Source organism: Crinia signifera, chromosome 11 (assembly GCF_055691185.1).
Source record: "Crinia signifera chromosome 11, ASM5569118v1, whole genome shotgun sequence".
NCBI lineage: Eukaryota > Metazoa > Chordata > Amphibia > Anura > Myobatrachidae > Crinia > Crinia signifera.
Window position 1 is genome coordinate 117929204 of NC_139227.1, and position 24694 is coordinate 117953897.

The window sequence follows — 24694 nt, forward strand, 5'->3', positions numbered from 1 at the left end:
CCAGATATGGTTCTGCCTGTTAGACATGGTCACCAGATATGGTTCTGCCTGTTAGACATGGTCACCAGATATGGTTCTGCCTGTTAGACATTACCACCATGTGCGGCCCAACATTATATATTCCCAGGGCCCCAGTATGTCTAAAGCCGTGTACACACGGCAGCGATATGGGCTATAATCGCTGGAAATATGGTCGCTGGCGACCATATTGCCAGTGATGGGAGTGTGCCCCGGCGATAAATCGCCATGTGCGCGCTCCCGTTTTCAGCCCCATTCTAATCGCTCCTGCGACCAGCTGATTCCCTCTGCGGCTCTCCGGCAGCGGTTCCCATTCATCAGCGACCATCTCTGGTCGCTGATGAAAAGGAGACACTGAGCCATATATCTCCCCCCGTGTATAAGCACCTTAAGACTGACCCTGCTATTCTGTATATTCATTTACCTATTCTTGGTCATACCTTTTATACAGAACATGGACCCAGTACTACAAATTCAAACTGTACATTTATTTAAAAACAAAAACAGTAAAATTCCAAAAACAAAATCAAGAATTTTCCTAAAAAATACACAGAAATATGAAACCAGGTACAGTACGTATAGGGAACAAGGGCGTCGTAGTTTATATATGGAGAGGTCGGTACAGAAGGATATATACTGTAGGCTGGAAGTACACAGTGGTGTAAACTGGGGACAGGTTTTGGGGAGAGTTTAAGTTTGTGAGGAGAGATTCATTTATTTTTACACTTTTTTTTTTTTTTCTTTTTTCTTTCTTCCTAAAGACATTAGTGATTAAAAAATAGAAATATCAGGATAATTGGGAACAGGTGGAGATAGAGGGCCCGGGGAGAGTGCATATTGGAGAAAGGCCGATGATTCCATTATTCTTTGGGGTACAGACCCCAACGGGACCATTCTTTGAGTGCCGGGTGTTTGTTCTCTAGTCCTTGTTTTTACCTTTCTTGCCTGAAGAAAAAAAAAAATAGGGACATGTTTTATACGAAAATATATGTATTATATACTATATCCATGGTGTGTTCCTGGTTATGTCTTCATAGGAAATAGTCGTCAGCAGATCACGTTAAATCAATGTTATTGTTGGACGCACATTTTACACCAACGACCACTGGCTCTAGGAAATTTTGCACCATATCATGTCCAAATTGTTTAAACACCTTCTCTCTGCCTTCAGACTTGCTTCCACCTTCCCTGGATGGCCCCCACCAGCACCGTCCTTGGCACCCTCCTTTTCTTCCCCTACGCCCCTTAACTAAATAAGCTGACCTGCCCCTTCAGCCTCTAATATCACCTGTATACTGATGACTCCCAAATTTACCTCTAGAACCCCATAAACTTTCCCCTCCTGTTTTCTACGGAGTCACCCGCTGCCTGTGAGCCATCTTCTCTGAGATGTTCCTCCACTTCCTTAGACTCACCCCCTCTAAAACCTAATATATCACGTTCCCCTTGCCAAAGCACCACTGTTCCCCAAGTCTGATGTCCTCCTTGTAGGTGCATGGTAGGATATTCTACCTCACTCCCCATCTCTTCTCGTTGTAGCTGATCCACTTCTGCTGCTCCCCTCCACCAGCTTCTGACTCCACTATGATTCAAGGGCAAACTCCTTGTCCTTAACCATTCTTCTCCTTTCTACATCTCCGGCCTCATTCCCACACACGTCTCTGGCCTCATTTTCACATACAGTGGAAAAGGTTCCCATACCATCAGCTTTGAGGTAGCATTTGTCAACTAGATTCAATAATATTATAGGTAGAAACTGATGGATGGATCACTACGGTCAACCTCTCCATTGGTCCACTTCTCCACTTTTTTTTTACCGCTTTGTACACAAATCCTACTGTCCTCAATCTATCTCTCTGATCATCTTCTCCAACGTCCATAGGCCTCAGTAATCTCTGTAATGCTCCATTCCCATATCTACTTCCCTCTCCCTTTATGTGTCAACCCATAGGCCATCTAGAGTGTAAGCTCTGATAATGAGTGGACTGGGTCAAAGTTCTCTACCTGCTTTCCAGCCTGCAACCAGACAGTGAATGGCTGCCAACATACTTGATTGGAGAATGGCTGGAGCTAATGACCAATCAGAGTGCTGACAGCCATTTACTCTAGGGAAGCAGGTGGAGAGTCGTTCCGGAACCGCACAAGGAGTAAGCTAGGATATTTATTCCTGTGAAAGAGTAGGTATGGGCCCCATTGCATTGATTACCATGTGCAATCCCCCCCCTTGCGCCATACAGTGTGGACTCTTATAGTATAGTGTGTGCTACGTTATGTTCTGATGTTATTACTGCTGCTCTTCATATTCTTACGGGGTGGACTAGGGACTGTACACTGTAGGCTCTGGGGATATCTCCAGTACTGGGTGGAGGTCTCTGCAAGCTCACCTTTGGATTTGGACTTGACTTTCAGAGGGCAGGGCTTGGTGGCTTCCACAGTTTGCTCACATTCTGCGTTGTATAAAGCCTTCTTCAGGGTCCCAGAGCGTTTCTTCATCCCAGACTCAGCGTTACATTCTCCCCAGGTCTCAAACTTGTACTTGCAGTCAGCTAGGGATATAGACATGAGGGAAGGTGGTTACAGTCATTGCGCCGGATATTCATAACTGTGTAATGTAGGCCTCAGTCATATTTGTAGGCAACCCTGATGGTTTGCGTATACGATGTTCGGGGTTCTGCACGGGTGAAAGCACTGTTTTGCGCATATGCAGAACAGTTTTGGGGTGTGGTGTTTGGGGGGGGGGGGGTGGCACCCGACACTGTTCTTCCAAACAGGGGCTTGCTGATCCCGTTTTGGAGGTTTGATGGGTCCAGGGTCTTTATCGCAGACTCAGATCTTCTGGACCCAGGTGTCCAGATCCTATGGCTAAGCGACAGCATATGCAGGCTGGCCAGAGTCTGTAGTCCCCCGGCAAAAACCACCACTCAACTCTGTTTCAGTAAAACCAGATGCCGTCCGTGACTTCTCTATGTGCTGCATTTGGTGCAGTCAAAAGAAGCATGTGTGTGGGTTTGTGCAAGCGCAATGCGGGGACTGCGCATGCACTGGTGGGATGCGGTCATTTGGTCGACAGTCATTAGGTCGACATGGGAAAAGGTTGAGATCGAAAGGTCATTCGTTCGACAGGGTCTAGGTCGACAGTCAAAAGGTTGACATGGAGTTCTTCTCTGTTGTTCGAGGCAACATGTGCCGACAGGCGGTATTTCATGCCCTACCATCCACTAGGGCGTGGTGGGAGAATAAAATAGTGTGCCGAGCGTAGCGAGGCACCATGCTGATACATAGCGAGCGATGCGAGGGGATGCGGTGCACTTTAAACTGTGTCCATGTCGACTGTGTTGACATTGAGGTAAAAAAAAAACAGTGAGAAACCCCATGTCGACCTTTGGACTGTCGAACTAATGACCTGTTGAACTATAACCATGTCGACTTTTTCCCATGTCGACCTAATGGTGTCGACCATCATGCTGTAGACCAAATGATCCCAACCCGCACTGGCCCCGGCACCTGCCAGATCCATTGCACAGGTGTCAGGTCTATATATACACCCCCCCCCCCCATGCAGGAGCAGGAGCTGCCACTAATTAGGATTTCCAGAAGTTAAATGCCAGGCTCTTCTCTGACTTCTTATGTGCATAGTCTGTATACATCCTCAGTCTCACCTCCAAATGGTTTCTTCCAATTGCAGGGAATCTTGCACTTGAGATTCCGTGTCTCCTCTTTGCATGTCCCCTCCCGGGTGCCCACACCGCAGTCCTTGCTGCTTGGGATGCAACGGCCCCATTTCCACTCCGCACAGTCTGATTCCCCTTTTTTTATACCCTTTTCTGGTTGAGAGAGAAAAAAAAAACGAAACAGAGAAAACTGAGAACCAAAAAGAAAACTGGCAAGTAAGCAGGGAACAAAAAGGCTCAGCGCTATGTAGGTCAGTGGTAGTGAAGGATACAGGTAGTAGGCAGCCAGGGGGGAGAGAGTAAGGAATACGTCAGGGAATGGAGCTTGGGTGGCGGTGGGATGGGACGGCCAAACGTTACCTTTCTTGTTCTTAGCGGCCTGAGAGCTCACAGCGAGAATGGCCACCAGCACAATGATGTACAAAGCTCGTATTTCCATTCTGTGGAAGAAAGAGAAGACAGGTGACCTAACAATACAGGGTTATTCGGGGGCCCATCAGCAAGACCAGCAGAGGTAGTGAGTCTGCAGACTGGACTCCTTCCCATACTGATAATTCCTCATGGTTGGTACCTGCTTACATCTGATTTGTATCTGTTAAACGCCCTTTTATATTTGTAACTGGGAGACTGTTGGGGCAGAGGTGTCACTCTGGGAGACAATGGAGTCATCTGCCGCTGGGCACCTGCTCCCAAGGGGGCACCTCTCCCCCCTTGAATCAGTTAATTGAAAGCCGTTGATATCACTTCTGAGGCTGACTCCCCCTCCTAGAAGACGTCACACTCCCTTTTATCCTAAACCTAATTTTTACAAGTGTCACACCCTGTATTAGAACCCATAGTACCTCCCAATAGTCTGAGCATATGGAGAGCAATGCTGGGAGTGGGTATGCTTACTTTGGAGACAATTGGTTCCATCAGAACTGGGATTAGCAACCTTTGTCCCTCCGCTGTTGTTGGACTACACATCCCAGCATGCCCTGCAACCGTTTTAGCATGGTCAAATAGCAAAACTGTAGCAGGGCATGCTGGGATGTGTAGTTCAGCAACAGCTGTAGGGTAGAAGGTTCCACATGCCCGCATTAGAAGATCCATTTCAATGCAATGTAAACGTCTAATGTAACCGCGCCTACTAGGTACAAGGCAGATCCCAGGAAACATCTACACCAATCGCAACGCTACAATACAGACTGGCCCACAGGGGTGCAGAATAAAAACCTAGCGGTCTCCACTTGCAATATACATACTGTATGAACACCACCCAACCTTCAGAAGCATTGACCCCGGACTCTGTAAAAGGGGGTGTGGTGTGGATACCTCCTGTTTGTCATTGTGGGGGGATACCAGGTGCGGACATGCCCCCAGTCCGTCTGTCTACTGTAAGCAGATCAGCGAGTTACAGGATCCCACCCCATCCGCCACAGGTGTGACGTGGCGGCGGCTGATATCGATATCTGTGGCCGGCAGGGGCCCCGTGCTGCATTGAGCAGCAGGGCCCTTCTTCGAAGCACAAGTAGACTTGCCTGCACAGTCTATTTCTGCCTTTGATCCCAGGGGCCACGCATCGGGATCGCATTGGGGTATTGCATCGGGACCGAATGCGGCAAATTGTGAAATTACTATTAGGAATTTTTGCTAAATCGTGTGCTATTTACATACAATTCATGCTATCTACAACTCGCATTGGCATCGAAAGCTTAAAAACAGGTATCCATTCGATGTCTACGCGATACTGATTCGATTTTGACTATATATAAATTGCGCCGTGTGTACACACCATAACACTGTGTGATTCTGACTAACTATCTATTCGATTTTAACTGTATCGCAAATGGTGTCATTGTAGCCTACCCCCAATTGTGCAATGCCTTGAATACCGGCATTGCACAGCGGGGTGTGTGGCCATGATGACGCGATCGCGCTGGCCACACCTGATGATCAACCGGTCTTTCTGGCCCCATCCCGCCCCATCAGTGGCCCCGCCCCCTTGCCTCACTGAACTGGCTGGCTTTTTCAACTTTCTGACTCCAGTGAGCGGGCATCCGCGCACGCCCAATATGTGGGGGCGTGGCCTACAAATCTCCTCATTCTGCGAGGGCACGTCCCAGTTTTGACGCTGTGGCATGGCCCAGAGGCTCTGTAACCTTCTAGTCATGCCCCCAGCCCCTCTGGCTGCGCACAGCATCTATTTACCGCTGCTCAGCGGGTGACAGGGGGACTCCCAACTGCCCCACACCACCGTGGGACACTGCTAGCCCTGGGCTGGATGCGGGAACGTCCCCCAAAAAACAGGATGTTCCCACGGAAAGTGGGACAGTTGGGAGGTATGCGGAGAGGGCAGCCAAAAAGCACTATGGTGCGTCTGTATATCGGAGTGCTCATCATCAGGCTGCATAGGTCTGACGTTCTCTATTACGGAAACTGCTCTTTTTCTTTTCCTGACTATGGCTGGTTACATACTAATTATAGGGTGACATACATTAGGAATTTTGTCGTCGACATGGACACCATATCCCCTAACTGTGCATCCTTCATGGGCCGGTACCAAACCTGGTAGCGGGAGCATTGTGAGTGTAATATTCCCAGCGATACGTGGAACCCACATTCATACAGGACATCCCTAATGCTAGTAAATGGCTTCTAGTCCATCACACAGAGGCAGGATGACCCCCCGCTGATCTTGCTGCTAGGGATTCATTCCCAGCCCCAGAAGAATCCAAAATGAAAGCTCTGTTCACAAAGGCTGCCCCATTACAGAGAAAACAATGTGTTATCCATCCAACCATGTAAATGTGCTCTCCCCAGTCACTGTGTGAATTATCCTCCTGCCTCCCACGCATGGGAAATCCTATACTGGTTCTCACTATACACACTGCCCGGAGGCTGTCCTGTTCTGTACCACCCAGCCATTCATCTCTCCTACACCAGGTGCCTTATTGCCCCGAGCCACGTACAGTCCGTAATCATCACATAAACCACACATATCTTTCTCGTTACGCACGGGGCCAAATGATGTGGCACGTGCACGCAGATGTAAGGTTGCTCAGAGCAACCATAGATCTGCGTGCACATTCTGAGGGAAAGAAAAACATTGTCCCAGTGTGAAAGTGCGCAGCTCTACGAATGAACCAGAATAAGGTCCTCCGTGTAGGTGCGATAGCGGTGCGCGGCCCCGCGTGCCACTATCACCGGGTGATTAATAACCTGCATGCAGGATAAATCCAGTCAGATCGCCAGTCCGGGCCGGTGTTCTCACAGGTTACCTTATAAATAGAGACCGTACTGGCCGATTAGTCTACGTCGCCGACCTCCTATCTCATTAGGGGACTGTGCCACTAGTACAGGCTGACCGTATGACCATATTCATTCTATTGGTTATATAGGCAGCCATGCTTCCTTCTCTGCATACAGCTCGCCCTATGCCAAGATCTAAAGGTGGCCGTGTGTTCGAACGATTTTAGGCCCGAATGCACCATTTCCATGGGTCATGTGATGCATCGCGTGTGTTTCTAGAGCACATTGTGAGGTACGATTACGATCCAATGCGCAGTCTGGCGGCAGATCCTCCGACGGGGAGGGGCAAAATTCCTGGTGTCAGCCCTGCCGGCGGGTCGTGAGGTGGATCCTGTGATCTTATGTGCTTGAAAAAGGAGGACTAGTTTCACCGTTTGTATCTTTGTATAGTTAATAATACGGGTGTGGATCATTGAATAGACAACTAGGTAGACATGACTGAAGGTCGACATGAGGTTAGGTCGACTGTCATTAGGTTGACACAAGCATTATGTCAACACGGGTAAGGTCAACAGGGCGACATGGGGTTTTTCACTTTTTCTCACCCAAATGTCAAGAAAGTCAACATGGACTCTAAAAAAGTGCACCGCAGCCCCTGGCATGGCTTGGCCCCTCACGATGATTCGGGCACATTATTTTATTCTCCCACCATGCCCTAGTGTATGGTAGGGCATGAAATAGCGCCTGTCGGCACGTGTCGGCTGGAAAAAAAAAAAACATGAAAAACCTCATGTCAACTTAATGACCATGTCGACCTTCATGCATATCGACCTAGTGGGGCCAACATAATACTTGTGGACCTAATGACCGTATCCCGTTAATATATTTACTACGGGAACAGCTTAGAGGGGTGGGGAAGGGATCCAGGCAGGGGCTAAATTTGGGCACGGTTAAGTGGATCTAGTCAGAGGCAGATTTAGAACTTAAGGGGCCCTAGGCAAGAGACCGGTTTGGGGCCCTCCTCCCTCAAACAATCCATAGGACCCTCCTGCCCCCAGCAGCCTTATGATAACTGTCCACCCAGCAACCTAACCCTAACCGTACCCCCTTAGTGCCTAGCCCTAACCCTCCCTCCCTGTGCTGACTGGATCCCATTTTCTGGTCATTTCTCGCTCGCACACCTTACTCAATCTTTGGTGTAGCCATCTGGCAGAGGCTTAGTGAAAATGTGGGTGTTTTTCAGTGTGGGTCCTTCCTGTGAGTTTATTGGGTGTGGGCAGGGCTTATTTGGAACCATTTTTTTTTTCTAAAAGCTCCCAAACACTTATACGATTTGGGCACTTTTCACCCTATTCCGACGAAATCCGGTGAAAAGTGACAAATCAGATGTGTCTAGCCTCCGTTTACAATCCGATGCGCGGTACCGTGCACATAGGATTGGAGACCGCAAGGGCTGCACATAGGATTTTGTCAGATCTTGCAGTTGTTGCTGGGGTAGCATGCGATATATGCATCCGGGAGACCAGCGGATCCCTGGCGGTCAGATGGCGTGGTATCACATGCGATACCTTGCTAAGTGTAACGGCACCTTAAGACATTGGCAGCTATTAATTTGACATTGAATTGTTATACTGAAACCTTTTATAGAATGTAGATGGCACAATTTGGATTTTACAACCAACACGTGGGGTAAATAACGGGGTGCGAAAAATCGGAGGTGCGGTGCTTTGTCCGAGATTGGGAGGATGTAAGAAGCAGCAATAATTTACAAGGAAAAAAAAACTTGGTTGGAAAAAAAATATATCCAGCAAATGATCATCTTATATTTGTCTTGCCATACAAACTACACACATGCTGTACTTGTCAGCATTAAAAGTCCACTGTACCATACTCGCCTACTTTTGAAAACTTCAGAGAGATTATAGTTGGTATCAGAATTTTGCACAGCGCCCCATTGAAGGGGGCTTGTCATGCTCCACCCAAAAGGAGTGTCTAGTTCCATATATGGAGATATTGTGAAAAGAGATTGTGAATGTGGCACCTAGAAGCGTGGGTGTGTACTGCTACATCTGAGAGGAATCTTTTTAAATGACTTATATCCAAATGTAGATGAGCCCCAAAGCAGTTAGTAAGAGATACTATACTTGGTAATGTGCTGGGAAATGGTGCAGATGATTCAATGTAAATGTATCTATCTCTTGTTCCTTTTTCCCCAAAAAAGTAACAGTGTAATGTGGGCTAGGTGACATGAGGGAGATTGCTAGACTAATGAGGGAGATTGCTGCTATGTCGGGAGTCTCCTGCAGAATGCATTAAGGGAGGTAACTATGATGTAACAGTGTAATGTGGGCTAGGTGACATGAGGGAGATTGCTAGACTAATGAGGGAGAGAGGGAGATTGCTGCTATGTCAGGGAGTCTCCTGCAGAATGCAGGAGGGGAGGTAACTATGATGTAACAGTGTAATGTGGGCTAGGTGACATGAGGGAGATTGCTAGACTAATGAGGGAGAGAGGGAGATTGCTGCTATAACAGGGAGTCTCTTGCAGAATGCAGGAGGGGAGGTAACTATGATGTAACAGTGTAATGTGGGCTAGGTGACATGAGGGAGATTGCTAGACTAATGAGGGAGAGAGGGAGATTGCTGCTATGTCAGGGAGTCTCCTGCAGAATGCAGGAGGGGAGGTAACTATGATGTAACAGTGTAATGTGGGCTAGGTGACATGAGGGAGATTGCTAGAATAATGAGGGAGAGAGGGATATTGCTGCTATGTCAGGGAGTCTCCTGCAGAATACAGGAGGGGAGGCAGCTATGCACTGTACTAAGATCCAATTGAACAATTAATAACTTTAATAAAATATTTCCGGAGCACTATAAACGTATAGATATTCAGATAAGGCTTTGATCACGGGGGAAGCTTTTTCCTGGCGCACATTGTTCTTCCTGCCTTTAAGCCTGCAGAAGTGTCAGTGGTCAGCCCTAATGGCCGATAGCAGAAATAGGTGCAGTCTTGGTGTCTGCGGGTAACTACTAGGGGGAATTTTACTAGAGCTTTTACATATGGAAAGAGGTGATGTTACTCATAGCAACCGATCAGATTTATTATTTTCTAGGATGCAAAAGAGAAATACACAAAATCTGATTGGTTGCTATGGACAACATCACCTCTTTTTGTTTTCAAAAGCTTTAGTATATTTACCCCCTGGAATGGTATGAAACGCTCACTATAAAGCATCTATTTCATAGTGGATCAAACTCGTACTTGCCCCTTCAGGGGGGTGGGGCCATCGTCGGGAGTAAAAAAGAGGCGGTTATGGGGCGGAACCACAGATGGACTTTCCTGTTGGGGCATGCCTAGAGTAATTACATAATTTTACGTGAGGCCTAGCAACCCACCCTCCGCACCTAACGCTCAGAACCCTGGCAGCTGCGTGAGGCCTAGCAACCCACCCCAGCACCTAATGCTCAGAACCCTGGCAGCTGTGTGAGGCCTAGCAACCCACCCTCCGCACCTAATGCTCAGAACCCTGGCAGCTGCGTGAGGCCTAGCAACCCACCCCCAACATCTAACGCTCAGAACCCTGGCAGCTGTGTGAGGCCTAGCAACCCACCCTCCGCACCTAACGCTCAGAACCCTGACAGCTGCGTGAGGCCTAGCAACCCACCCCAGCACCTAATGCTCAGAACCCTGGCAGCTGTGTGAGGCCTAGCAACCCACCCTCCGCACCTAATGCTCAGAACCCTGGCAGCTGTGTGAGGCCTAGCGACCCACCCCCAACATCTAACGCTCAGAACCCTGGCAGCTGCGTGAGGCCTAGCAACCTACCCCCAGCACCTAACGCTCAGAACCCTGGCAGCTGTGTGAGGCCTAGCAACCCACCCTCCGCACCTAACGCTCAGAACCCTGACAGCTGCGTGAGGCCTAGCAACCCACCCCAGCACCTAATGCTCAGAACCCTGGCAGCTGTGTGAGGCCTAGCAACCCACCCTCCGCACCTAATGCTCAGAACCCTGGCAGCTGTGTGAGGCCTAGCGACCCACCCCCAACATCTAACGCTCAGAACCCTGGCAGCTGCGTGAGGCCTAGCAACCTACCCCCAGCACCTAACGCTCAGAACCCTGGCAGCTGCGTGAGGCCTAGCAACCCACCCCCAGCATCTAACACTCAGAACCCTGGCAGCTGCGTGAGGCCTAGCAACCAACCCCCAGCATCTAACGCTCAGAACCCTGGCAGCTGCGTGAGGCCTAGCGACCCACCCCCAGAACCTAACGCTCAGAACCCTGGCAGCTGCGTGAGGCCTAGCAACCCGCCCCCAGCACCTAAAGGTCAGAACCCTGGCAGCTGTGTGAGGCCTAGCAACCCGCCCCCAGCACCTAACGCTCAGAACCCTGGCAGCTGTGTGAGGCCTAGAACCCACCCCAGAACCTAACGCTCAGAACCCTGGGGTGTGACGGAGACACTGGAGATATTGACCAGTATGGACGCTATCATGACGTCTCTTAGCGTAAAAATTATCGCTTATTGTAGGGGGATTATCACCCAATTTGGACAAATGTCCTGATCGTGGGACACAGTCCTCTCAAATTCGGACTGTCCTGGTGATATTGGGGTGGTTGGGATGTACTGAGATTTGAAGAATGACAGTGAATGCAGATAACGTACAAACCAAACAGCTCCTAACTGCCACAGTACAGGTTTGCAGGAGCTAACCGGTTGGTAGGTTCCCTCTCTCCACTTTATCACTCTCCAAGACCAATTATTACATCTGCCCCATAGACTGCCTGACTGACCTGTCAACAAACGAGACTGCGAGCGCCACTTTAAATGTCGCCTCTAATGGTAAGCGGTTAGCCGCTCCTTCATGAATAAAGTCCAGTTGGGCATATTTACCAACCAGTGACATTGTGGTGATCACTCATTACGAATGATAAAAATGGTGCTCCAGCCAATCAGTGCCTGTCATGTGTATAAATGACAGAGAGGAGCTGATTGGCTTGCGATAACAACACAATCACTCATTGATCAATCTGCCCCACTGGCCATCTATTATCTACGACAAACATCAGGGCTTATTCACAACAATGCATTTGTAATGTGCTCGTTAACACTTGAAATAAAACCACATGATGTTTATAATACATTGTTCTTCGCAGAGCTCGTTATCACGCACCACAGAGCCGTAAATAAGGCAATCTCTGATGTTGTCCATTAATGAATAGATCCCTTTCAGAATACATCCTCTGGATTTAGCATAGACCAACGCATTCCCCTCAATGAGATCTACTTCAGCATAACAGAAGCCCATTGTTCTCTTCCGCTGGCTGGATGCAATACATCATCAAGATGTACTTAACCTCACAGCATACAATCAAGACAAAATGTTTATGTATGGTTTATATTGGGCCACAAGTGCCGGCACTAACCAGGATTGGTGGTCAGGGGACAATGACGGAACACACAGGAATTCCTGAAGTGGGAACCTGTAACTGGGAACTCCCTGGGCAGAAGAGCTTATTTACTCCTTACTTCTATATCGTCAGCATATTCCGTTGCGCTTTGCAAATGGTGATCATACCTTATTTATTACCAGTTTCTTATATAGCGCACACATATGCCGCATCGCTTTTCAGAGAATAGTTGAACATTCACATCAACACGGACGGTGTAATGGTTATAGCATTACTGCCTCACAGCACTGAGGTCATGGGTTCGATTCCCACCATGGCACTAACTGTGCGGAGTTTGTATATTCTCCCCGTGCTTGGGTGGGTTTCCCCGGGAAGGTGGGCAAGTCTCCCACATCACTGTGGCAGACCCCGCCCCCGCCCCCCCCTTCCCCGCTGTATAATAAATCTCAAATTTTATTGGGAGGGGCAGGGCTAAAATTATGTAAATAACATCATTTTGCGTAATTTTAGCCCCACCCCCCAATCCGCGGACCCCCCTTCACTCCTGTTTTCCAGGCTTGTCCCGGAGAGGAGTTATATACTGGTAGGCATACCTGCCTATTTTTTATATTTGGAATTTGGGAGGAACCTGGAGTACTTGGAGGAAACCCATGCAAGCATGGGGAGAACATACAAACATACAAACACAGTTAGGACCATGGTGGGAATCCGACTTATGACCTCAGGGCTGTGAGGCAGTAATGCTATAACCATTACACCATCCATACTGCCCCGTATATATAACACATGGTGGGAATAGAACCCATGACCTCAGTGCTGTGAGGCAGTAATGCTATAACCATTACACCGTCCGTACTGCCCCGTATATATAACACATGGTGGGAATAGAACCCATGACCTCAGTGCCGGCACTAACCAGGTGGGAATAGAACCCATGACCTCAGTGCTGTGAGGCAGTAAAGCTAACCATTACACCATCCGTACTGCCTGTATATATAACACATGGTGGGAATAGAACCCATGACCTCAGTGCTGTGAGGCAGTAATACTAACCATTACACCGTCAGTACTGCCCTGTATATATAACACATGGTGGGGATAGAACCCATGACCTCAGCGCTGTGAGGCAGTAATGCTATAACCATTACACCATCCGTACTGCCCGTATATATATCACATGGTGGGGATAGAACCCATGACCTCAGCGCTGTGAGGCAGTAATGCTATAACCATTACACCATCCGTACTGCCCTGTATATATATCACATGGTGGGGATAGAACCCATGACCTCAGTGCTGTGAGGCAGTAATGCTATAACCATTACACCATCCGTACTGCCCGTATATATAACACATGGTGGGGATAGAACCCATGACCTCAGCGCTGTGAGGCAGTAATGCTAACCATTACACCATCCGTACTGCCCCGTATATATAACACATGGTGGGGATAGAACCCATGACCTCAGTGCTGTGAGGCAGTAATGTAACCATTACACCATCCGTACTGCCCCGTATATATAACACATGGTGGGAATAGAACCCATGACCTCAGTGCCGGCACTAACCAGGTGGGAATATAACCCATGACCTCAGTGCTGTGAGGCGGTAATGCTATAGCCATAGAATTGTGCAACCCTGGCGAAAAACACAACAAACTTACACAATATTAGGTTCTGTAAATAATTTTCACTGCCAAGTCGCCCTAGAAACTTGGAAACAGAGAACAGACCATAGTGCAAATATTGCCATTCACAAAAAAACAATTTTTTGGTATTAAGTTACACTCACATGGAGCTGTATTTTTGATAGCATGTAATAAGGGTCTTTTTTGAGATCGAAGCCAGTGTCAGAAGAACCCTGAAAGGACTTTAAAACAAACGGAATCTAGTGCAACAGTGTATAAAAAAGTTGACATACAATTTATTGGTAAAACTCACAAAGGATGTAGATAAAATCGCATATAGCCCATACAAGGGCAAACAGGACTCTCAAAGGACCATCCGGTATGGCAGAAGGAGCGTGAATTCCCCGTTCCAATTCCCAGGAGTCCGGTCGGCATCAGTGGTTAGGCTTTAGCGCGCTTTTGGGCTCAGGTGGCCCTTCATCAGAAGCATATGGGCTATATGCGATTTTATCTACATCCTTTGTGAGTTTTACCAATAAATTGTATGTCAACTTTTTTATACAATGTTGCACTAGATTCCGTTTGTTTTAAAGTCCTTTCAGGGTCTTTCTGAAACTGGCTTCGATCTCAAAAAAGACCCTTATTACATGCTATCAAAAATACAGCTCCACGTGAGTGTAACTTAATACCAAGAAATTGTTTTTTTGTGAATGGCAATATTTGCACTATGGTCTGTTCTCTGTTTCCAAGTTTCTAGGGCGACTTGGCAGTGAACATTATTTACAGAACCTAATATTGTGTAAGTTTGTTGTGTTTTTCGCCAGGGTTGCACAATTCGACTGTTTTGCTATCTCTATTCCCCGAATCCATCTGGTGAGGGTTCAATTTTGTGTCAACCTAGGCTGAAATCACTGGTGCGCCTGAGACATACAAACCCCATTGTTTTACATTACAGCTTGGATATAAGTAGTGAGGACTCAATCAACATACACAGTGGCGTAAGTTTGTTACCGTTGCCCGGTGGCAAGATATATACTGGTGCCCCCCCCCCCCCAACCTTATATAATATAATAGTGTATGTGTCTGTTCTGAAATATGTTTTATACACACACACACACACACACACACACACACACACACACACACACACACATATTGAGAGAGAGAGAGAGAACACATATATTTCAGAAATCAGTTACAGAAGGGATATCAATGGCTTTCAATTAACTGATTAGTTTTTGAAACTAGCAGGGGAGGAGAGGTGCCCCCTTGGGAGCAGGAGCCCGGCGGCGGATGACTCCATTGCCTCCCAGAGTTCTGCCCCTGAACATACAACTAGAGGCTAGATGCCAATGATGGAGATGAGTATGCAGACGAAGATGGTCACTGAGTGTTTGAGTGTAGGAGAGCTGTGAGTGACATGTGAGGAGAAGAGGGCTTTGACAACAGGAGGGAAGAGGGCCCTGCTCAGAGGAGCTTACAATACAGTAGGAAGGAGTTTACAATCTAGTAGGATTAAATAGGGACTGCACAAAAATCCCAGGGATCAATACCCCCCCCCCCCCCCTCCTTTTTCAACAGGAATGTTATTCTAGCATGTGTCTGGACTTGTACATAAAGAGACGCACCAAATAAATTGCACAATTGCCAACTACAATCCAGGGTTATGTGCCATACAGAATACCGAGGTCACACGCCATGCTCCAATGTGAGAAATGCCCCCCCCCCCAATCTACATTCACAGGTTTATGGCCCTGTCTCCGCTGACATCTGACTCTCTGTTGCCCTGCACAATGCTAGAATAACAGCCAAGGGCACATTCCGACCACAAGAGCCAGCATGGTCCTCTCCCCAGGGGGAAGATACTCCATATGGGGCAGTCACTAGGGTGACAGAGTCCTGGAACTCTGCAAGGCACACAACGCCCAGCCAGGCGCACACATCCCCTAATCCTGGTGCCACTATAACACAATGTGCAGAGAAATGGATGAGCAGGCGGAACGAGCCGTGCAGATGTGTCGCCTATATTACTAATAGGAGGAAAGGTGCAGGGTGCCTGGGGCCCGGAGTCAGTGTGGCCCAACCCATACAGCAGAACGTGGGATGGGTCATAGGGTTGACACTATGAAGGTCGACACATGAAATAAGTTGACGTGGCTAAGGTTGACAGGGTTGGAAGGTCAACATAAGCCTTAGGTCGCCATGAGTTTTTCATGTTTTACTTTTTGTCCCGAAGATCTGAGGTTTGGGAGTCTCCTGGGGGCGCTGGTATTTGTTATTGTGTTCGGAATCAGAGAACGGTATATTTGGGGGTGGAACACAAAAAGTTGCCCATGGGGTTCATATAGAAAATTCATGTCCCCCATTCATTCAACAACAAAATATACAGTCGTTTAAAAAGAGTAGCACAGGAGTACAGCGCGTCACGCTGAAATACAGCACCGTACAGACAAGCTCGCCTTATAAAACAATGCAGTATATTAATGACCAAAGTAACACACACAAATAAAAACACAGGTGGTCATAAAAAAGAGTTTGCCTTTGGAGTATAAAGTGTGGAGACTAATATGTGTGCGTGCAAGCGGTACTGCTATAATGTGTGTGGACTGAAAGGTCTGCATGCAAGCGGTACTGCTATAATGTGTGTGGACTGAAAGGTCTGCATGCAAGCGGTACTGCTATAATGTGTGTGGACTAATACGGTCTGCATGCAAGCGGTACTGCTATAATGTGTGTGGACTAACGGTCTGCGTGTGTGCGGACTAATACGGTCTGCGTGCAGGAGGTACTGCTATAATGTGTGCGGACTAATACAGTGTGCATGCAAGCGCTACTGCTATAATGTGTGTGGACTAATACGGTCTGCGTGCAAGCGGTACTGCTATAATGTGTGCGGACTAATGCGGTCTGCGTGCAAGCGGTACTGCTATGTGTGCGGACTAATACGGTCTGTGTGCAAGCGGTACTGCTATAATCTGTGCGGACTAATACGGTCTGCGTGAAAGCGGTACTGCTATAATGTGTCTTTTTCCAAAACACTACAGTTGCATTAATATAAGGCCTAATGGACAAGTTGGGTGAAATGTAATAGGGCGAGAGAATCAGAAAGTGAGATCTGGTAAGAAATCTCCAGTTTTTTAAAAGCGGCAATTATTTACACGGCAAAATATATATAATATTGCAGTATAAATGATTGCTGTTTTAAAAAGAACTGTTGCGTTAGAATGTGCGTATATCGTGTTATATCGTGTTCTCCCAGGTGTCGCTCATTTCCAGCACTATCTGGGTATATATCTATAAGAGTTTTATTACTTGAAATCATGCATTGTACGAGCAGGCAGCTGTTCCATCTGTTGTGTTATGATACGTCAACAGTCAGAATGTCAACACAAGAATGACAAAATGTCTTGAATGTCAACAGTCATGGGCAGGATTCAGCAAGCTTTAAAATGTGGCCAGACCTTAGAAAATACAGTTTTCGCAGACAACATACATTTTTCACTATTGTAGCCGAAATTTAGCATCGCAATAAGTCAACATTGTGGGCAAGATGTATTAAGCCTTAAAATGGGCAAAACTTCTACAAATTTCATTTTTTGGCATTTTGCCCTCATTTCTCTACGTACCAACCGCTGGACTGCAATAATCTGAGCTTGGACATGGTGGTTGTTACCCAATAGTAGTGTGTGGCTTCTTATTAGGTCCCTTAGTAGAGGAATCCTATTGGACCCCTCCCAGCACCGCCCACTCTGGTGTGCACCGCCCACTCACATGTGCAGAAATACTCCCGGGTCCTAAACCCAGAAGCCCATTGATAACAAAGGACGGCTCTTATTGGACGACATTCATGGCATTTCTAGGTAAATACTGGTGTTATCAACGCTGGTATCTGCCCAATAAATGGCAGGATGTACCGACGCATAGTGCATTCTACCCTATGACTACCTGTATGCCGACATCTGACAAGTTGACATAAAATCCATGTCAGCATTGAGAACACAACGGCATTCTGACTGAAAGGTAATAGGAAGTAATTTATATAGACTCAAAAAGACTGTACGACCATTGGTCGGACTGCTCAGAAAAGGCTGCGGCCAATAGGTGCACAGACACGCTTAAGTAACAAACATGGGCATTTGTGATTGGTCCAATCCCAACCTACCGCTTGTTTCCATTTCAGAACACCTGGATGTAATGTATGAGTTTGGAATCTTACAAGCCAAACTAATTCATTGTAACCAATGTAGTGCGCCCAACATGGCTGCTTCCCTGGTACTCTCCTGTGTAAAATGAACAATGGATAGTTCCACTGATTTTTGCAGTACATGTTTTAAGGATTTCCTGACTCATGGACAGGTCAGTTAATTACTGTCCTAGTTGAGTAGATTATCTGACCTGAGACTGGTCTGCTTGTCAAAACCAGAAACATCGCTTTATTTGAGGCTGTGGGGCAGATATACTAAGCCGAGATAAAACTACAGTACCAACTGACATTTTCAAAAATATCATGTAATATGGCAGTTAGGAGCTAACCAGTGCTTTATCTCTCTCCACTGTATCTCTCTCTAAGAATCAAATGTATGAAGCTTCAAAAAGTGATAAAGTGGAAAATGACGACTTTGAATAACTGTACACACTTTAGGGGACACTCGGACGGCGCCATCAAGGCTCCTCCATTGCCCGGGCTAGTAAATCCGCCTTACCCTGTACCCCAAGGCAACAGAGCAGTTAAAAGTTTTTCTGTGTGTTTGAAGATTTAAAGAGGACTTAAATCTCCGCACTTTTTCCTTAAAGTCAATAATCTCTTGTTAGCGTTGGCTGACGGCCACAACTTCTGTGGATTTAAAAACACTCGCATTACCCAGACCAGCATTTTATGCCATGTTCACGTCTTCAGATTCAGGATTACACATTAATTGCCCAATTAACTTTAACTGGATCGTGGCGCTTAGGAAACAGGGGACTCTCGCTCGTTAGGGAATCCGCAGGTCGAGAGGCTTTGGATGCTGGTCAAACACCGCATATTAAAAGCTGCATAAATATTTTAGAAGCCACATGAGAGAGTTTAATGGAGTAGGGAAGAGCCGTTGAGGTTAACAAGGAGAGACTGAATGTGCGAGAGGCCGGAGAATGGAGAGAACATAGCGCACATGCTGCCTTATGGGTAACATAGAGGTACAGGCGTCTGTGTACTAAGCCTGGAACAGGGATAACAGGGGAGATAACAGGCAGTGATCCGAATTTGTCCCCTGCCCCCATGGTCGGGGTCTGTGCATGCGCATTTCTGTGCATGTGCGAACCACAACCGCGAATGACCGAAGCGAGTTATTGGCTGGGCTGTTCGCGGCGTGGAGGGTGGGATGGAGGCGGATGCGGCGTTGAGGGAGGGAGGGATGGAGGCAGATGCGGCGTGGGTCATGGGAATGCCGAACATTTTATAGGTGTCCCCATGAAAACGCCAGTCATTCCCATAAGTACACCGGCGGATCACATGACGTCAGCCACCCTGTCTTCGGCCCAAAGTACCAACCAACCGGCTGTCCTGTAACAGTTAGCAGCTGATTGTAACACTTTATCTCTCTCCAAGACATAGTACATATAATTATAATGCTGGAAGTGGACCAATCACGGGCCCCGACCGTATCCAAACATCCTATTGATTTTCCTTCTACGTGTGTGAGAACAACTTTGCCCTAATTTACTCAATATTTGCTTTCATGCCTAACCTCTATGAACCATTCTCTCTGCGGCTCCCACATTGCCATTATCTAGATAACCACCTGCCAGACCTGTGTTATCAGTCCACCAATGTGTATCTTTCCTGATAACGACGCAATTGCCACTGGGAAAAAAAATCAATGTCACTTAAAAAAAAAAAAAAAAAGTATTCTATGATATTATAACCGCTTCCTATAATGGTGATGGAAGTGGGTGGGTGCTGGTGTGACGTCAGTAGGATGAGCTGATGTCTTGGTAAAAGCGATTATATTGGTAGAAGGGGGGGTTTGAAGGGAGGGGGGTACATTTAAAGATGCCCCTGGTTGTTGTTTTTTTCACCATCTCCTCCCTGGGGCAGAAGTACTGATTTATATACATGTGGTAGGGAATATAGATTGTAAGCTCCCCTGGGGCAGGGATTGATGTGAGTGTTCAAATATTCTCTGTACAGCGCGGCGGAATATGTGTGCACTATATAAGAAACTGGTCATAAATATATTTGCGTTTATACTGTAGCAAAAAGAACCCAAGGGGTCTAAAAAAACACATAACCGGCTCTACGCCAGCACAATATATTAAGAACATGTACCCCATTATTTACACCCACAGGTTGCTCACTATAGGATGGCTAATGCTTGTTAAACGCTTGGATCCTACAGTCACCCTGGTGACCCCCCCCCCCCCAGCAATGCTGATAAACAGGGCAAGTTCTCAGAAGGGGCAGCAACTGACATGGGCATCTGTGTGGTCAAGATCCGTGCAACCTGGTATAGGTGACTCTTGATGGACACTTCTTATCGCCTATGGCGATGGGACAGCTACACCTCACCCCATCTCAGACCCTCCACCAGGACCCCTTCCACCAGGTATAACCTGCTCAGCTCCTGGGCTTACCACATTTATGATTGCAGCCACCTGTGCTGCACTAATTCATTCATGAGTTCCATAGTAGCACAGGTGACTGCAATCATACATGAAGTGGAGAGTACAGGAGCAGAGAGTTGGGGACCTGCTGGAGAATGTCCTGGTGGAGGATCTGCACTGGAGGAGACTGGCACTGTCCACAAACCACAGTACATCCACAAACTCTCCGCAACTCCCTATAGACCATGGGCATGGATGACAAATTCTCTTACCTGTCTCCTGTCTCTGGTCGCAGCCTCCTCAGTGTGAGTGAGTATGGAGAGTGAGTGACTGTGTGTGGATGGAGGATCTGTTCCTTTGTGTTCTCCCAACTAGTTTCAGCTAGTCGGACAGAAACCTTTCAATGATCTGCTCAGATGACACCAGCAGGGAGTTTTCCCAAACTCTGCCCAGCTCCTACCCTCCCCCTAAAGGAGAAGGGGGGGGGGGGGGGGGGAGGAGGAGGAGGTGGTGGGAGAGGGAGGGGGGCTATGCTGTGACCATTTCACATCATCCAGCTGTGACAAATCTGGACCTTACCTAGAAGTCCTTAGCTGTTGCTGGGTCCTGGAACGTGCCATTGTATGCCCCCATGCGGGTACTGAGACAGGCACAATTTAACCTGTTGGCTGCTAGATGAGCACAGGGGTCTTATTGGGAGCAACAGAGTATATCAGATTAATGAACATAAAGTTTATTTAGTTGTTATTGCTGAATGTTACATGTTGGCCATGTCAGGGTTAGTAATTCGGTGTGCTAATAGATCCACACTGGCTTCAGGCAGGAGATGGACATCGAATCGAATGCTTCAGAGAACACGTTATAGTGGGTACACACGGTGCGATTTTGCTGATGATTCAATCCCAATTCGATTGGACAGATCTGTACTACATCGTCTTGCCTGCCACTACACGGGAGCGCGCATTGGGATTGAATCTGCATCGAACGTATAAAAAACATTTAGTATTTCTATTCCATTTTGCTTCTATAAGGAGTCAATACAATTAGGGGCAAATTGCGGGCAATGTGCCATTGGCAGGGGGCACCAAGAGAGGCGGAGGTCCGTGTGCCGTCGCTGTCCGGTCCCTCTCTTCTCCAGCCCGCAGAGCAATACACTCTGGGTACATTTACTAAAGTGGGAGTTCTATTGAAGATGGGATGTTGCCCGTAGCAACTAATAAGATTTTATCTATTCTCTTCTAGAACAGGTCTGGCTAACCTGCGACTCTCCAGCTGTTGTGAAACTACATGTCCCAGCATGCCCTACCACAATTTTAGCCTTCTTAAATGGCAAAACCAGGCCTGTTCTAGAAGGTGCTAAATAAATAAGAAGTAGAACCTGATTGGTTGCTATGGACAACATCCCATTTGCAATAGAACTCCCATCTTAGTCAATTTACCCCCCGGGAGAGTCTAGTGCACATTATTATTATTATTACATTTCGCAGGTCTCTATGAACACGACCACCACCCATGATGTTGGCGGTTTTTGCAGCGCTGCTGCGTTTCCAGAGGGTAATTATTTATTTATTACCAGTTATTTATATAGCGCACACATATTCCGCAGTGCTGTACAGAGAATATTTGAACATTCACATCAGTCCCTGCCCCAGTGGAGCTTACAATCTATATTCCCTACCACATGTACACGCACACACAGACATTCTAGCGTTAATTTGTTGGGAGCCAATTGACCTACCTGTATATTTTTGGATTGTGGGAGGAAACCGGAGTACCCGGAGGAAACCCACGCAAGTACGGGGAGTATATACAAACTCCACACAGTTAGAGCCATGGTGGGGATCCAACCCATGACCTCGGCGCTGTGAGGCAGTAATATAACCATTACACCGTCCGTACTGCCCCGTATATATAACACATGGTGGGGATAGAACCCATGACCTCAGCGCTGTGAGGCAGTAATATAACCATTACACCATCCGTACTGCCCCGTATATATAACACATGGTGGGGATAGAACCCATGACCTCAGTGCTGTGAGGCAGTAATGCTATAACCATTACACCATCCGTACTGCCCCGTATATATATAACACATGGTGGGGATAGAACCCATGACCTCAGTGCTGTGAGGCAGTAATGCTAACCATTACACCGTCCGTACTGCCCCGTATATATAACACATGGTGGGGATAGAACCCATGACCTCAGTGCTGTGAGGCAGTAATGCTAACCATTACACCATCCGTACTGCCCTGTATATATAACACATGGTGGGGATAGAACCCATGACCTCAGTGCTGTGAGGCAGTAATGCTAACCATTACACCATCCGTACTGCCCCGTATATATAACACATGGTGGGGATAGAACCCATGACCTCAGTGCTGTGAGGTAGTAATGCTATAACCATTACACCATCTGTACTGCCCCGTATATATATAACACATGGTGGGGATAGAACCCATGACCTCAGTGCTGTAAGGCAGTAATGCTAACCATTACACCGTCCGTACTGCCCCGTATATATAACACATGGTGGGGATAGAACCCATGACCTCAGTGCTGTGAGGCAGTAATGCTATAACCATTACACCGTCCGTACTGCCCCGTATATATAACACATGGTGGGAATAGAACTCATGACCTCGGCGCTGTGAGGCAGTAAGCATAGGCGAATCTAGCGGGTGGTCCGGGGGTGCACAGGACCAGCCCATATTGTAGCTGAGGGACGGGGCTTTCCAACGAGCCCAGCCCCGTGTCTCTAGCCCCCTGGGAACCGGAGATACGGCCAGGCAAAGCTGGAACGTTTTCCCTATAGGATAACATGGGACCCGCTAATTCCGACCCCCACCCAGTTCAACGGCTGGCAGTTCCCCCTTTGGCATCACTGAAGCTCGAGGTTGATCTCAGTCTAACCCAAATCGCTGGGCCTTCAATCTGATACCAGGCTGGATCTATATGGGTTAATTGGTTCCAGGGATATTAAGGTTAAACCGATTTTTTTATTTCTTAAACGTAATTTCATGACTGTTTATGTTCTTTGAGGGCAGATTTCTCTGGAACCAAACAGCCCAGTTTCACGGGACCAAAATCATTCGAAGCCAACCCAAAAGTTCTTCAATATGATACTGATCTCATGTAAATGGGTCAGTTGGTTCCGAAGATATAGCTGGTTGGTTAAAAGGGGGTAGGGAGAGGGGAGTGGTTGTCTCTCCCCCTCACACCAGAAAATGCAGGACTAGGCTGGTGTATAAGGGGTCAGCCTGGGAATGTCCCTGCATGATCCTGGGACCATATTCCCGGGTAAATCCCTGCATTTTCTGTTATGAAAGGGGTATTATTTCAAACAGCCATGACCTGCAGTGCTCTGAATTCAGCCGCCCTTAATCATGTGGTGCCGGCGCCCAGCGTGCTCCTCCGACGTCACGCACAACAACAGAACGCACAATATTTCAAATGTCCACTCCGCTAGAGGGGGCACCAGGAGGGGAGTGGGAGCGTGCTCTGCTCTGCGCTCTGCTCCTCTCCCCATAGAAGCAGCTGCACCGCTCTCCATCTCTCCCTGCAGCAGCAGCGAAGGCTCATATAAAAATTTACAGTAAGTGGCACTTTTGGGGGCATTGCTTAAGGGACGCTACAAGTGGCGGTATGTGGGGGCATTACGCATAATGTGTGGCTTCATGTGTAAGGGGCATTACGGTGTGCAGCATCATGTGTAAGCGGCATTATGTGTGCAGCATCATGTGTAATGGGTACTATGGTGTGCGGCATCATGTGTAATGGGTACTATGGTGCGCGGCATCATGTGTAATGGGTACTATAGTGCGATCAAGCAAGAACCCCCTAGCAATGAGCACGTAGGTAAGCAGCACTTATGTGGCAAATATGTAATGGGCATTACGGTTTGTTATATAGAATGTAATGGGCATCATGATGTGTGGCACAATGTGTAATGGGCATTATGCGGTGTAGCCTTATGTGTAATTGGCATTACGGCGTGTGGCTTTATGTGTAATGGGTATTACGGAGTTTGCTAAAATGTGTAATGGGCATTACTGTGTATGGTCTAACGTGTAATACCACACCCCTTTTTGTGATGCCACGCCTCCTCCCCATGAGGCCACACCCCTTTTTGCCCATTACACCATCCGTAC

At 47.5% G+C, this 24694-nt stretch overlaps 1 protein-coding gene across 1 annotated transcript; it reads right to left on the reverse strand.

Annotated features, from left to right (window-relative positions):
• Positions 1–485: 485 nt before the first annotated feature.
• MDK (midkine) lies at positions 486–20970 on the reverse strand. Its single transcript, XM_083164489.1, has 5 exons — positions 20811–20970; positions 4050–4129; positions 3678–3842; positions 2403–2564; positions 486–963 (listed from the first exon to the last, which is right to left on the reverse strand). Exons 2-5 carry the CDS (start codon positions 4126–4128, stop codon positions 938–940), a joined length of 432 nt encoding a protein of 143 aa, XP_083020615.1. The 5' UTR covers position 4129; positions 20811–20970; the 3' UTR covers positions 486–937.
• Between the last annotated feature and the right edge of the window lie 3724 nt (positions 20971–24694).

Excerpts from the sequence above, each read along its gene's own strand:
- MDK (XM_083164489.1), bottom strand. The coding sequence starts at position 4,128 with ATGGAAATACGAGCTTTGTACATCATTGTGCTGGTGGCCATTCTCGCT. Across the intron at positions 2,565-3,677 it reads TTGGAAGAAACCATTTGGAG|CTGACTGCAAGTACAAGTTT; the intron begins GTGAGACTGAGG and ends CTATATCCCTAG. Across the intron at positions 964-2,402 it reads AGTCAAGTCCAAATCCAAAG|GCAAGAAAGGTAAAAACAAG; the intron begins GTGAGCTTGCAG and ends TTTTTTCTTCAG.